Raw genomic sequence first — 15,601 nt, 5'->3', positions numbered from 1 at the left:
TTGAGCTTCTCCACCCTCCACTAAGAATCCTGTTGCCCTGGGTGATCAGAGGTGGTGCCCCACACAGCCGTCAGGACTAAACAGCCAGAGTAATCCTGGAGCCAGAGCAGGAACTCTGTATAAACAGAGGGTTTTTCCAGGGCTCCATACCAACAACTGTTTATAGCGTTCATCACACACAGCAAAAACATCTTCAGTGTTGGCAAGACACCAGATTGAAGATGGCCTTATCTTTCATTAGGACCTAAAACTTTTTAAGACTTAGTCACATTGAAGCTTGCTTTCTCTAGCATCTAGAGCCTAGAAAAGATCAAAACAACCATTTGCCCAGGGCAGCACTAATTGCCTGTGGCATTTGGTGGTTTTATTACACTGTAATAAGGTTACTTATGTTCCTTCTTGAGTCCTTTAACACTATACACATGGATCCCCATCTGTCTTTTACTGTATTCTATCACCAGTGGTTGCTGGAATATCTTGGAACATCTTGTATAGGAGGAGATGCACATTCGGTCCTAACTGGAGTTTCTGTGAACTGTTGGTGCTGTTTACCTCTAGGGACTTATTGGACTTCTGTCTGCTGAGTCAACAGAAACGTGGCCTAGGAAACATTCCTTTTCGTTGGAAGGCAGCCTTCCTAGGGGCTTTTGAGAGCCTTGCCTAGGACATTGGACTGTCAGTAGTTCATTGCTGCTACAGAACACCCCCGCCCCCGACCTTTGGCCCATAAGATTTCTCACATTATGCTGCAGAACTCCCAATGGTAGTCAGACCAAGAGGCAGATGAATCTCAGGTTCATTGGTTGGGAGCAACCTGGCAGAACCAGTCACCGCCTATTTCAGGCATGGTGCAGGTGAGGAAGTTGCAGCGCACAAAGGTTAGGAGTCTTGAACAAGGTCAGGTGCCTGGTTAGGGGCAGAGCTAAGACAGGCATCCAGGCATCTTGACTCCCAGCACTTTCTTCCACAACACTCTGACCCCCATGATTGGAGTATTTTGGGGGGATGGGGAGGATGTGATGTGGTGGTGTTGTAAGGCAATCATTTCTCTGGGCATAAATTCCCATGTCCAGCAGTGATGTCAAGAGGGCAGGATGCTATTTTTAAGGCAGAATCCCAGCTACACATTAAATTTCTGACCAGGAAGCCAAATAATGCAGTGGACTGCCCCATCCACTTTCCAGATCCTACTACCACGTGCATACATGAGGTGATTTGTGCATTTTCAGTGAGCAGTGTTGGCTTCAGGTAGTGTGGTTTTCCCATTGTCAGCCTTTTCCAAAATGCAGTATATTCAGTAGTCCTGTTTTTAAAAAAAAATGCAGCTGAGTAACTTTTTTTTTTTTAAAGATTTCGTTTATTTATTTATTGAGAGAGAGCAAGAGTGCACGTGCAAGCTGGGGCGGGGGAGCATGGGTGCAGAGAAAGAGAGGTGAGAGAATCTCAAGCCAACTGTGAGTTGAGGGTGGACCCTGATGCCTGGCTCCATCTGCTTACCCTGAGATCATGACCTGAGCCGAAATCGAGAGTCAGTGGCTTAACAGATTGGGCCACCCCGGCAACCCTACTGCTGAGTAACCTTAAATATCTAATTGACTTTATTCAATGATTCATGAATTGGGCAACACCCAGTCTAGCGAGTAGAAGGGAGCTCTGTGGAGTTGTACAAAATGGAAGGTTTTTATAGGCAGCAGAAGGGGGGGGGCTAGTATGTTAAGAATGGACTATTTCAACATCTCAAACGAATGTAACATTGTCAACTATACTTCAATTAATAATAATAATAATAATAATAATAAAAAGAATGGATTATTTCAGGCAAGATCACTTTCCCTTAAGGGAAGGCGGGGGTTTTATCAGGCAGATTGCCTCACTATGCCCACGAGAAAAATTCGACTGATTGGTTTAAAAGTCCATTCCTGGAAGAGGCTCAAACTGCAGTTAAGTAGGATATTAAGTCTTAGTGAGGTTTAGCAAAACTGACTCCATTTTGGACCTGTTTCTTTTTCACAGTCCCTTACAAACAGCAGTCCCCAAATGTAGTGGCGCTTAGGCGGGCACCTCAGGAAGGGGGTGCATCTGACTCTGGCGTTGGTGGGCAGAGAGGGAGGCGAGCCCCCTCGGTCCACGCCTGGGTTTGCGAACCTCCACTCAGGACCAAAGACGAGCTAAGGAAGTGGAGGCCAGGAGTAGTAGAGAGGGTGGCCTCCCGCCGCCTAGAGGCGCCCACCCACGAGTCCGCTCTGCCCGTGCCTCGACTCTATGGTGGTCCCAACGGCCCTCCGGGGCGCGGAGCGGGATGAACTCGGGCGCCGGCGGTAGCGGCTGCAGCGGCGGCGGCGGTGACAGGGACGGCACTGGGGCCGCGGAGCGGTCCCGAAGGGGCAGTCCCGGAGAGGATGGCTTCGCCCCGTCGGCGCTGGGGACCCGAGAGCAGTGAGTGTGGCATCGGGCAGGGAGCGTGAGCAGCACCGCCCGGGCTGGGCCCCGGGGAGGGGATAGGAAGGGGGAAAGGGCCCCGGAAGATGGGGACGACCTTGGGGGCGTGACGCGAGGAAGCTAAGAGGGGACTGACGGGCTGGAATCCCGAGGCTGGAATAAGAGGGAGTCGACGTGTAAAGGGCTCGTGAGGTGCGGAACGGGCGCAAGCTCTCGGGGAGGCCTTGTGGGGGTCTTGAACCAGAGGGGCAGGCTTGGGGAAGGGGCGAGGGGGTGGGGTCGACGTAGGGCTGGTGGGCAAGGGGACATGGGAGCTGGAAGGGGTGGGAGCAAAGGATGACCTGAGGAGCGAGCGAGGAGAAAGTGATCTCACCTTAGATCGATGTTCAGTAATTATGAACGAATTAATAGACGGGTGAACGAATGACAGGGAATAGGTAAGGACGAGAGGTGAGTTGGAGGACTGAGAGGGAGCAGCGATTCTAGAGAGGTGAAGTAGGAAGAGAAGGCACATGATGGGGAGGGGAAACTACTTACAAGGAGTAAACCCTAAACTTTAAGGCAAAGCTTGTGTTTGTTGAGTTCCCTTGCGAGTAACCACTGTATTGGCAGGAAATCTTTGTGTCTGCACGTTTTAGACTGAAATGTGCTGTAACAACACCATGCCTGTACAGTGAAAGTTTGGACTTTGGGATTGAGGGATCCTTGGACACATACTTGTTTGTGTTGTTTTTTAAGCTAAAATATATAGTATTTTTGTGTGTCAGGTATTGTACTTAGTGCTTTACATGTGTAAACTTATTCCGCTTATCTGTCTTTCGTTCTTTTAACATAAGGAGGTTAAGAGATTGATCTACGTGCACTTACTGAAAATACTGATAATGTTTTAAACTTGTCCTAAAAACCTACAATGTATTAGACACATATTTAAATCGTAATTCAGTTTGATTCAAGAATCTTGCTTTGCATTTGATTATATAGTTGGGATGCTGTCTATGAGAGAGAGCTGCAAACTTTTCAAGAATATGGAGATACAGGAGAAATCTGGTGAGTTAGAAAAAATAGTGGAATTATGATTCAGAAGAGTGAGTGAGTGTGTGTGTGTCTTTTAAGTGGTTACCCCCAAAGAAAGACAACCTGAAAGTCTTGGGAACCTTGGACTGATTCTGGCTTTAGCGGGTAGATTTAAAGAATCTCTCTCTTCTCTCTCTTTTAATGGTCCAGACTTAAATTTGATGAGAATACAGGTATCCCCTGCTTTTTGAAAATCCACATTACGCCTCTTGGCTTTTATGAAAGACTTACAGTAGTACCTGTTTTTGCTAACTAAAAGAAATCCGAAGATTTTCGCTTGTACAAAGAAAGGTGAAAAGCAAAAATAGCGTTCACGGTTTGTTTTTCAGGGAGCCATTAGGGAGGCAGCGCAACCCCTAGCAGCAAGAGTGGTGCTCCCAGGCTCCTTCCCTGGGGAACTACACTCAGCATCCCAGCATAAGGCTGCCATAGCTTTGAACAGTGTCTGTGAGCGTTTGTGCTTTATCTTGATTTATTTTGTGCCTCTGTTAGCAAGATGTGTCTTGCGGTATCACGTGTAAGAGAGGTTATTTTGGGGGCCTGGGAATGCTCAGAAAATTTCACCACATAAATTACTGGTCATTGCTTCTTCGCTTTGTGCCATTTTGCCTTAGGAAAGATTTCATAGCAATGCTCTGCTTGCAGTTAGTGGGGGAAACCTGTATTAGGAAGTTGCTGTCATCCTGTGATCGTCCTTTTTCAATAAGCAATAAAATTTTGAGCCATCAACATATACAAGTGTTAATGCTGATGTAGTGGAACATTAATAAGTAACGCTGACCTTATCTGTTCTGTTCTATTCTTGGGGGCATTCTCTCCTAAATAATAGTAGAGGTGAAGCTTAAGCAGTCACAGATGCTACTTCTTTCTTTCAAAAAAGGCTTAATTGAGCATATTGAATAAGCTGCTTAAATGGAATATAGTTGTAATCTTTGCTCTATATTCCTCTGGTATTTGATTAACGGATTCTCTGTTTCTAATAGGTTTGGAGAAGAGAGTATGAATCGGCTAATAAGGTGGATGCAAAAACGCAAGATTCCATTGGATGCTTCAGTGCTTGATATTGGAACTGGAAATGGTGTTTTCTTGGTTGAACTTGTTGGTACTTTTAGTATTCATGTATTAAAGCCAAATTTTGAAATGAAATTTTAAAAAAATCTTGGAAGTGAGGATACTAACCGTGTTAATCTAAAGTAGAAGAGCAAAAAAAAAAAAAGTAGTAGAGCAATTGTACCACTTACTTTCAGAAGTCACGTAGTCTAAAAGGGAGGCTGCATGGATTGTGAGAAAGCATTAAATGAGAAGCCAGGGGATCTGAGTCCTAGTCTTGGCCCTTTGGGCCACTTAATTCCTCTGGGGGTAGTGTAGGTTCTTTCCTAAAGCTTTCGACAAGATGATCTTAATTGGTTTCTTTAGCTCAAAACTCTGGAAATGTGTGTGTATGAAAGAGAGATGACCTTTTTACACTTCTGGTAGGACATGAATACCTTACCTTAGGTGAGCGTATGATTTGAAGAGAGTGTTTTGTCTGTGGAACTGAGTTTTGGCACAGGTTCTACTGACTACACCATCACCGTTGTGTACCTGTTGTGTGCTCATTGCTGTGACATGTATGTACTATGGAGAAAATTAAACACTTAGGCTTCCTTGTGGAAGGCTTTACTGACTTAATTTATAAGGATATATATATAATGGTGAAATTTATTGAGTGGCTTCCACGTGCCAAGCGGAAAACGTAGACCTTGTGCTTGAATTGTTCTAATATAATAGAGGATGGACAGACATATAAACAATTAACACAGTGGGTTGATATGTGCAATAATAGATCACTGAGTATAGGAAAGAGAGCCGTTAACTTTGGGCAACAGAGATAGGAAGGGTCTTGGAGGAGCTAATATCCAAGTTGGGTGGAAATTGCAGGGGCAGGGTGTGGTGAGTGTGGGTGGGGTGTAAAGAGGGAGAGAATTTCAAGCAGTGGAAACAATATTTAAAGGCTTGGGGGGTGCCTGGCTGGCTTAGTTGGTGGACTGTGTGACTGTTGATCTCAGAGTTGTGAGTTCAAGCCCCATGTTGAGTGTGGAGATTGCTAGGAAAAAAAAAAGTTGACGTGAAGGTTCGAAGCAGCATAGCACACACTGGGCCTGTAAATAATTTGGTAAGTTAGCATATAAAGTGTATATGTGGGATGGTCAGAGGTGAGGATGAAGTTAAAGGTAGGAGCCGTATCATATGCCATGCCTAACAGGTTAGATTTTACTTTTAGGCTATGGGAGGCCATTAAAATGTTTTAAGCAGTGGAGTATGATTAGAAAAATTTTTGGTAAATGTTTTTGAAACTTAAGGTATAACATATATGTTAAAGTGCACAAATCGAAAGCATGTGGCTCAGTGAATTTTCACAAAGTGAACACACCTGTGGTCACCTATGAACTATCACCCTGGTCAAGAAGTAAAAAATACTACAGACTCTAGAATACTCCCCTGAACTCCCTAGCAGTCCTTTCTAAATTACTCTTTCCTTGCTTTCTAAAGGTAACCACTAATGGCAAGGAGTTTTAACATTAGAGATTAATTTGCCTGTTTTTGAATGTATAAATGGAGGACTCCAGTATGTATTCTTTCTAGTGTGTTCTCCACTTTCTGTGAGATTCACTCAAGTTGTGTGTAGTAGTAACACATTCATTTTCATTGCTGTATAAGATTTAATTCTACTCAGCTTTATTCATTCTCTTGTTTACCTGTGGATTCTTTTGGATTTTAGTAGTTTATTTGTAGAGGCTAATGATTTATCCTTTGAGACTAATACTTTAGAGTCTTTCAGATTTTTTACATATACAGTTGAGTCTTGAACAACACGGGTTTGAACTATGCAGGCCCACTTATTTGTGGAATTTTTTTTCTTTTTTTAAAGATTTTTTTTTTATTTATTTGACAGAGAGAGACACAGCGGGAGAGGGAACACAAGCAGGGGGAGTGGGAGAGGGAGAAGCAGGCTTCCCGCGGAGCAGGGAGCCGGATGCGGGGCTCGATCCCAGGACCCTGAGATCATGACCTGAGCCGAAGGCAGACGCTTAATGACTGAGCCACCCAGGTGCCCCTGTGGAATTTTTTTCAATAAATATATGTATGTATAGTACTGTAAATGTATTTTCCTTGTGATTTTCTTAATATTTTCCTTTCTCTTTATTGTGAGAATACAATATGTGATACACATAACGTACAAAATACATGTTAATTGGTTGTTATGTTATCAGTAAGGTTTCCAGTCAACAATAGGCTATGGGGTGCCTGGGTAGGTCAGTCGGTTAGGCGTCTAACGCTTGATTTTGGCTCAGGTCATGATCTCAGGGTTGTGAGATTGAGCACCATGTTGTGCTCCGTGCTGAGCATGGAGCCTGCTTAAGATTCTTCCTCTCCCTCTGCCCCTTCCTTCCGCTCACGAGGATGCTCTCTCCCTCTCGCTCTAAAAAAACAAAACAAAACCAACCTCCCACCCCAAAATCCCAATAGACTATTAGCAAAGTTTTGTGGGAATCAAAAGTTAAATGCAAATTTTTGACTGCAAGGGGTGTCAGCACTCCTAATTCCTGTGTTATTCAATGGTTAACTGTATAATTATGTAGACTGTGAATAATGGCAGTTTTCTTTCTTCCTTTCCAATCTTTTATAACTTTTCTCCTCTTATTACGCTGTCTAGGACTTCTAGTAGAAAGTTGAAAAGAAGTGGTAACAGAAGACATCCTTGTCTTTTTCCCCCTTTCCAGAGATTACTTTGAAAGTTTCACTGTTAGGTATGATCTTAGCTTGTAAATTTGTTTTGTAGATCACTCGGTATCAGACTAAAGTTTCTTTCTATTCCTCCTTTGCTGAAAGCAAGTGTGTTTCTTATAAATCTTGTTATTTATCAAATATTTTTCCTGTTATTGAGATAATCATATGAACTTTCTTCTTTAGCCTGTTCGTGTTGATGAATTACATTGATCATTTTCAAATGTTAATTGCATTTCTGGAATGAATTCCAACTTAAATACATCATTGGATTTAGTTTGTTAATATTTTGTTTAGGATTTTTGCAACTCAGCCCATGAGAAAGACTGTCTCAGTAATTTAACTTTTTTGTAGTGTTCTTGTCGAGTTTTAGTATCAGGTTATGCTGGCATCATTAAATAAGAATCTATTTTTTGAAAGAGTTTATTAATGATTAGTGTTTCTTTCTTAAATGTTTGGTAGAATTCACTGGTGAAGCCACCTACATGTGGAGTCTTTTAAGGGAAGTTACTTTCTTTTTTAATGTGTACTTACTAAATGGAGTATGATTTACATATAAAAAAATGGTCATTAAGTATATAGCTTTTACAAAATGAACACCTTTGTGTAACTCACCAAACTGATCGAGAAATCAAAAATTGTTAGCATCATAGAAGAAGCCCCTTTGTGCGCTCCCTTCACCCCCATTTCCCTTCTAAAGTTAACCACTATTCTGATGTCTATCATCATATGTTAGGCTGTTTTTTGGTGTTAGCTGTGCTGGTTTCTCACTGTGGTTTTATTTATTTATTTGTCAGAATGAGCGAGCACGAGCAGGGGGAGTAGCAGGCAGAGGGAGAAGCAGACTCCCTGCTGAGCAAGGAGCCCGATGTGGGGCTCAGTCCCACAACTCTAAGATCATGACCTGAGCTGAAGGCAGATGCTTAACCAACTGAGCCACGCAGGCTCCCAGATCTATGATTATTTTGGAGTTAATTTTTCTGTAAGGTATGAGATACTGGTTGAGGTTCTTTTTTTTTTTTTTTGTCATATGAATGTTGAATTGTTTCCACCATATTTTGAAAAGATTATTCTTTGTCCATTACATTGAGTTTTACCTGTTTTCTTTTTTTAGTAAGTTTTTTTTAAAGATTTTATTTATTTTTGTGAGAGAGAGAGAAAGAGAGTGCAAGCTAGTGAGCATGAGTGGTGGGGAGGAGAAGGGGGAGAAGCAGACTCCCCTTTGAGCAGGGAGCCTGATGTGGGACTCGATCCCAGGACCCTGGGATCATAACCTGAGCAAAGGCAGACGCTTAACTGACAACCACCCAGGCGCCCTACCTGTTTTTGATATGATTTGAATGATGTTATGGTTATGCACGTTATTTATTTTTGATCTTCTGCTGAACATGGATTTGTGAAGTTCCCTCTTTTCAGAGATTGCTTTCAGTATTTCACTGTTAGGTGAAGCAGTAGGTTGCTTCATTTCAGTGTGATAGAGTATTATACTATATGAAAATACTACAGGTTATTTAATTATGCAGTCGTTCCCTCATTTATGCATTTGTTCTCCTGTTGATGGACATTTGGGCTGTTTCCAGTACTGGAATATTACCAATACTGCCAAACAATTTTCCAAAATGGTGGTACTAGTTTATACTCCTACTGGCAGTGTGTGAGAAGTCCATCCTTGCCAACACCTCGTCTTGTCGGTTTATACGATTTCAGTGACTCTGGTAGGTGGGTAGTGATATCTCATGGTTTTATTATTTCCTGATGACTAAAAATGTAGAACATATTTTCATATGCATTTTGGCTATTTGGCTATTCTTTTTTGTGAAGTGCATGTCCAGGTTTTTGCCTATGTTTTTCTTACTGATTTGTAGGAGTTCTTTATATATTTTGGGTATATGACCTTTGTATCACAAATACTTTAATGCATGACTTGCCTTTTCACTTTTATAATAGCATCTTTTGATGAATAAAAGTTCTTTAATTTTACTAAAGCTTAATATATCATTTAAAAAATTGTTGGTGCTTTTGAATATTCTATATTAAACCTTGCCTGCCCAGAGTTACAAAGATATTTTCCTTTGTGCTCTTCTAGAAGCTGTATTGTTTTCTTCACATTTAGGTTCTGATGAATTGTTGTGAATGTTGTGAGGTAAAGTTTGAGGTTTATTTTTTCCCTTATGACTGTCCACTTAACCCAGCACCATTTGTTGAAATGTCCATTCTTTCCCCCACTGCACTTCTGTCATGAGCCAAGTAGTGGTGTGTGTTTGGGTCTGTGTCTGGATCCTTTGTTCTATTCCTTTGGGTCTGTTTGCTTATCCTTATGCCAGTATCTTGCTGTCCTGATTACTGTGGCTTTATGTCTTCATACTGTTTTTTTTTTTTTAATTTTTTAAAGATTTTATTTATTAGAGAGAGAGAACGAGCACAAGCAGGGGGAGCAGCAGAGGGAGAGGGAGAAGCAGGCTCCCCGCTGAACAGGGAGCCTGATGCAGTGCTCGATTCCAGGGCCCTGGGATCATGACCTGAGCCCAAGGCAGACGTTCAACGACTGAGCCACCCAGATGCCCCTTCATATTCTGTTGATGTAAATTCTCCAACATTGGTCTCTTTTCCATTGTTGTCTTGGCTGTTGTTAGTTAGCTTTTTCCATATTTATCTAAATTTTAGAATAATCTTACTTCTTTTCAGGAAAAAAAATACCCTGGCATTTTGATCAGGAATTTACAGATTAATTCAGGGAGGATGCATATTTATTTAAATTTCATTTATTTATTTTAAGATTTTATTAATTATTTGACAGAGAGAGAGACAGCGAGAGAGGGAACAAAAGCAGGGGGCAGTAGGGGAGGGAGAAGCAGACTCCCCACTGAGCAGGGAGCCCGATGTGGGGTTCGATCCCAGGACCCTGGGATCATGACCTGAGCCGAAGGCAGATGCTTAACGACTGAGCCACCCAGGTGCCCTTTATTTAAATTTTAGACTCATCACTTTTCAGGGAAAAAAATCCTAGGATTTTGATTTGGATTGCCTTGAATTTGAGGAGGATTTAGGTCTTTACAATATTGAGTCTCTGAATCCATGAACGTGATAATGTTCCATTTATTTAGTTCTTTATATTCTTTCAGTAATATTTTGTAGTTTTCTCTGTAGAGATCTTATTTATCTTTTCTTAGATTGGTCTCTAGATGTTTGTTGTTGTTGCAGTAGTTACTGTTATGCTTTTAAAATTTTATTTTCCAGGGGTGTCTGGGTGACTCGGTTAAATGTCTGACTCTTGCTTTCCGCTTAGGTCATGATCTTGGAGTCGTGGGTTTGGGTTCAGCACTCAGCGTGGTGTCTGCTGAGGATTATCTCCCTCCCCTTCTGCCCCTCCCCCTCTGCCCCTTCCCCAGCTTGTACTCTCTCTGAATGAATAAGTAAGTTTTTTTCTAAAGATTTTATTTATTTGACACAGAGAGAGAACACAAGCAGGGGGGCAACAGACAGAAGGAGAAGCAGCCCCCCCATCCCCCTGCTGAGCAGGGAGCTTGATGTGGGGCTCCATCCCAGTACACTGGGATGATGACCTGAGCCAAAGGCAGACGCTTAACCAACTGAGTCACCCAGGCACCCCTAAATAAATAAAATCTTAAAAAAAATACTATTTTTTAATAGTTCATTGCGAGTAAATAAAAGTACAACAGATTTCTCTATCAATCTTGTATCCAGTAATTCAGATATTAATTCTAATAGTTTATTTATAAATTCTTTTGGATTTATAATGTAATGTCATGTAGTTTTATTTTTTCAATTTCAGCTTTGATGTTTGTTGAAATGCTGTGTACTCTTGAATACAGTGTTGAATAGAAATTATGAAGGCAGATAGCCTTGTAACACTGCCTAGTATAAGAGGAAGGCTTCTGCTATTTCACCATTACATATGATGTTAGTTCCAGGTTTTTATAGTCTTTTTTTTTTTTTTTTCAAAGATTTTATTTATTTATTTGACAGAGAGACACAGCGAGAGAGGGAACACAAGCAGGGGGAGTGGGAGAGGGAGAAGCAGGCTTCCCGCCGAGCAGGGAGCCCGATGCGGGGAGCCCGATGCGGGGCTGGATCCCAGGACCCTGGGATCATGACCCGAGCCGAAGGCAGACGCGACTCAGCCACCCAGGTGCCCCTATAGATAGTCTTTATCAGATTAGGGTGTTCCTTTATATTCCTAATGTAAGTTTTTAATCATGAATGGGTGTTGATTAGCTGCTTTCTTTGATAGTCATTGAGATGATTAGATGATTTTTCTTCTTGATTTTATTAATGTTGAATTGATTGTTTTGGGGATAGGGTGTCTTTATTTTTTTTAATTGACATTTTTATTAAAAAAATTTTAGGAATTGATTTTTTTTTTAATTTTTTTTTTTTTTTTTTTTAAGTAAGCTCTACACCCATTGTGGGGCCTGAACTCTCGATCTGGAGATCAAGAGTTGCATGCTCTACTGACTGAACCATTCACGTGCCCCTGATTGTTCACTATTAAACTTCCAGTCCTAAAGAAAACCAAGTTTGATTGCTGTGTATTATCCTTTTCATATATTATTGGATTTCATTTGGTAGTATTTATTTTGTTTATGATTTATATAGTTTCATGAGAGAGATTAGCCGGTAATATTCCTTACGTGAAATTTTCATGTAAGGTTTTTGTATCAAGGTTATGCTGGCCTCAGAACAAGATGGGAAATCTCTCTCCTTTTATTCTTCGGGAGAATTTGTAATTGGCTTTGTTTCTTCCTTAAACATTCAGAAGAATTATTGGTGACATCCTCTGGAATGTGGGTTTTTTTTTTTTTAATAGATTTTATTTATTTATTTATTTGAAGAGAGAGACACAGCGAGAGAGGGAACACAAGCAGGGGGAGTGCAGAGGGAGAAGCAGGCTTCCCGCCAAGCAGGGAGCCCGATGCGGGGCTGGATCCCAGGACCCTGGGATCATGACCTGAGCCGAAGGCAGACGCCCAACGACTGAGCCACCCAGGCGCCCCCGGAATGTGGGGTTTTTTTTTGGTAGAGCAAGAGTATTGTGTTTTTCAAGAAATTTATCAATCTTTCTAAATGTTAAAATTTTATTAGCATCAAGTTATTCATAATTTGCTCTTAAATTTAAAAAATTTACATATTGTAAAATTGACTTTTTTGCATGATTTTAATACATGTACAAATTGATGTAATCACCTTTACAGTCAGGATACAGAATAGTTGCATCCTATGTAACCATACTTTTTTCCCTGGTAGCCACTGATCTGTTCTCCATCACTAGTTTTATGTTTTTGAGATGTCCTATAAAATGGAATCATGCAGTATTATAATCTTTTGAGATTGCCTTCTTTTGCTCAACATAATGCTTTTGAGATTCATCCACATTTTTGTGTGTATCAGTAGTCATTCCTTTTTATTTCTGAAATATATCTGCTGTATGGATATATTGCATGCAGTTTGTTTATCCACTTACTTGATGAAGGGCATATGAGTTGTTGCCAGTTTTTGGCAATTATGAAGAAGCTGCTATAAACATTTGTGTAAACATTTTGGTGTGAACATGTTTAATTTCTCTAATGTAAATATATGTTTAATTTTATTAGAAACTGCCAAGCCATTTTTCTGCCTGGTTGTACTATTTTGCATTCACATTTCACATACATGAACAAGGTATGATAGTTCCAGTTGGTCTGTATCTTTGCTGACACTTGGAATTGTCCATATTTGCTCTTTTAGCCATTCTAATATGTGTATAATGGCATCTAATGATGGTTTTCATTTGTAGTTCTCTGATGGCTGATTATGTTGAACATATTTTCGTGTACTTATTTACTCGCTATCTTTGTATCTTGTTTGGTCAAATTTCTGTCCAAGTCTTTTGCTCATTTTCGGATTGAATTGTTTGTTTTCTTACTGTCGAATTTTGTGAGTTCTTTGTATATTCTGAATACAAGTCTTCTCTGAAACATGATTGTAAATGTTTTCTAGCTTCTCTTCAGTCTGGCTTTTCTCTTTTTATTCTCTTAAGAGATGAAAAGTAAAAGTCTAAAATTTTGATAAAGTTCCAGTTTATCGAGTTATTTATTTATATTTTTTCTTTTAAGTATCTCTACGTGGGGCTCGAATTCACGACTTGCTTCTTCCACCAACTGAGCCAGCCAGGCACCCCTAATTTTTTTTTTAAATGTATCCTGTTTTTGGTGTCCTGTCTAATAAGTCTTTGCCTAATCTACTTTTTCTCCTTTTTCCCTAAAAATTTTTATAGTTTTAATTTTTTATCATGATCTTTTTTGAATTAATTTTTGTATAAGATATGAGGTTCAAGATTCTTTTTTTTTGCATATAGATGTCCCTTTGTTTTATTCAAAAAAATTTTTTTTGAAGATTTTATTTATTAGAGAGCTCACACAAGATGGGGGAGGGTCAGAGGGAGAAGCAGACTCTGCTGAGAGGGGAGCTCGATGTGGTGCTTGATCCTTGGACTCTGGGATCATGAGCTGAGCCGAAGGCAGATGCTTAACTGACTGAGCCACCCAGGTGCCCCAATGTCCCTTTGTTTTAATACCATTTGTTAAAAAGACTGCCCTTCCTTCATTGAACTGTCTTTCACTTTTGCCAAAAATCAGTTGGCCATATTTTTGTATATCTATTTCTGGACTCTGTTTCATTGATGTGTCTATCCCTTTGTAACTCCACATTGTCTTGATTAATGTAGCTTTTTAGTAAACCTTAAAAGTTGAATAGTGTGATTCTGCCAATTTTTTACTTTTTTCAAATGTTTTGGCTATTCCAATTCTGTTGCCTTTCCAAATAAATTTGAAAATCAATTTGTATTTATCTACAAAAGAATCCATGCTGAAAATTTGGTTGGGATTGAACTAAATCTGTAATTTGAGGAGAATTGACACCTTTACTATCTAGAGTCTTCCAATCCATGAACATGGTATATCTCTTCATTTATTTAGGTCTTCCTTGATTTCTTTCATCTGCATTTTTTCATTTTCAGCATATAGATCTTGTACATATTTTTATACTTGTATCAATATATATTTTTGGAGTATTTTAAATGGTATTGCTTTTTGAAATTCAGTTTCTAATTGTTTATTGCTAGGAATATGTTGATTTTTCTGTATTGAGCTTGTACTCTGTAACCTTGCACTTATTAGTTCTAGGAGTTTTTTGGTGGGTTTTCTGGGATTTTCTATGTAGACAATCATTGTTTATGAATAGAGGCAGTTTTAGCTCTTCCTTTTTAATTTGTATGCCTTTTATTTCTTTTTCTTGCCTAATTACACTAGATATGGCTTTCAATACAATGTTAACTAGGAGTGGTAACAGCAGGACATTCCTGCCTTGTTCCAGTCTTAGTTTTCCAATTTACGTGTGCATTTCACCATTAAGGATGTGTTGGCTTTAAAAAAAGGGGGTGTGTGTGTGTTAGCTGTAGGATGTTTTTTTAGATGTCCTTTATCACGTTGATGAGATTGCTTCTTATTTCTAGAATAGATGTTGAATTTTGTTGACTTTCTTATAGTCCTCTTACGGGTATTTATTTCATTTGAGTGAGTTTGTAATTTTTGAGGTATTGGTCCAGTAATATATAAACAGAATTAGACACTATGACCAGATGGGGCTTATTCTGAGAATGTAGTGCCAGTTCATTATATGAAAATCATATAAGCTATCATATTGACAGTCTAAAAAAGAAAAACCTCATGATTATACTCATCAATGAGAAACAACTTTTTTTATATCACTCTTCTTTCTTTTGGGAGTCTGGAAATAGCAAGTTAGAACTTTTCATATTGGGCGCCTGGGTGGCTCAGTTGGTTAAGCGACTGCCTTCAGCTCAGGTCATGATCCTGGAGTCCCAGGATCGAGTCCCGCATCGGGCTCCCTGCTCAGTGGGGAGTCTGCTTCTCCCTCTGACCCTCCTCCCTCTCATGCTCTCTGTCTCTCATTCTGTCTCAAATAAATAAATAAAATCTTAAAAAAAAAAAGGACTTTTCATATTGTTCCACAGGTCTGTGAGGCTCTCTTCTTTTTTTTCCTCCATTTTTCTCTGTTGATCAGATTTGATAGGTCTTCAAGGTCACAGACTTTTTTTCCTCTTATTTTTATTCTGCTATCAAGTCTACATGTTGCAGTTGGTTGATAGTCTCTTAAGGCTTTTTTTCTCCCTACAGTTTTTCCTTACTTTGGGATATTTTTGTTGTAAAAGGTAGTTTATTAGTCCCAAATGATTTTCCACAGTGTGGATTTTCTAATTGTACTTCTATCATTTAAAATGTTTTCCACACCCTGTATTTTT

The 15,601-nt window shown here is 39.9% G+C and overlaps 1 protein-coding gene across 4 annotated transcripts in view; it reads left to right on the top strand.

The window, feature by feature from the left end:
* Positions 1 to 2,254: 2,254 nt before the first annotated feature.
* Positions 2,255 to 15,601, top strand: part of EEF1AKMT2 (EEF1A lysine methyltransferase 2) — a 90,598-nt gene continuing 77,251 nt past the window's right edge. For 3 of the 4 annotated variants that reach the window (XR_010412611.1, XR_010412612.1, XM_045879029.3), the window contains exons 1-3: positions 2,255 to 2,436; positions 3,421 to 3,486; positions 4,497 to 4,611. Coding sequence is in view for 2 of the 4 variants with exons in the window: in XM_045879029.3 (XP_045734985.1) it covers positions 2,300 to 2,436; positions 3,421 to 3,486; positions 4,497 to 4,611 (318 nt within the window). In the remaining 2 variants the exon portion in view is untranslated. Of the gene's footprint in view, positions 2,437 to 3,420; positions 3,487 to 4,496; positions 4,616 to 15,601 lie in introns of all 4 variants that reach the window. The other variant, XM_045879030.3, reaches the window with a different exon arrangement.

Source organism: Mirounga angustirostris, unplaced genomic scaffold, assembly GCF_029215605.1.
Source record: "Mirounga angustirostris isolate CCGP_5_RB_7025 unplaced genomic scaffold, mMirAng1.0.hap1 SCAF_6, whole genome shotgun sequence".
NCBI lineage: Eukaryota > Metazoa > Chordata > Mammalia > Carnivora > Phocidae > Mirounga > Mirounga angustirostris.
This window is presented reverse-complemented; position numbering and strand designations above follow the sequence as displayed.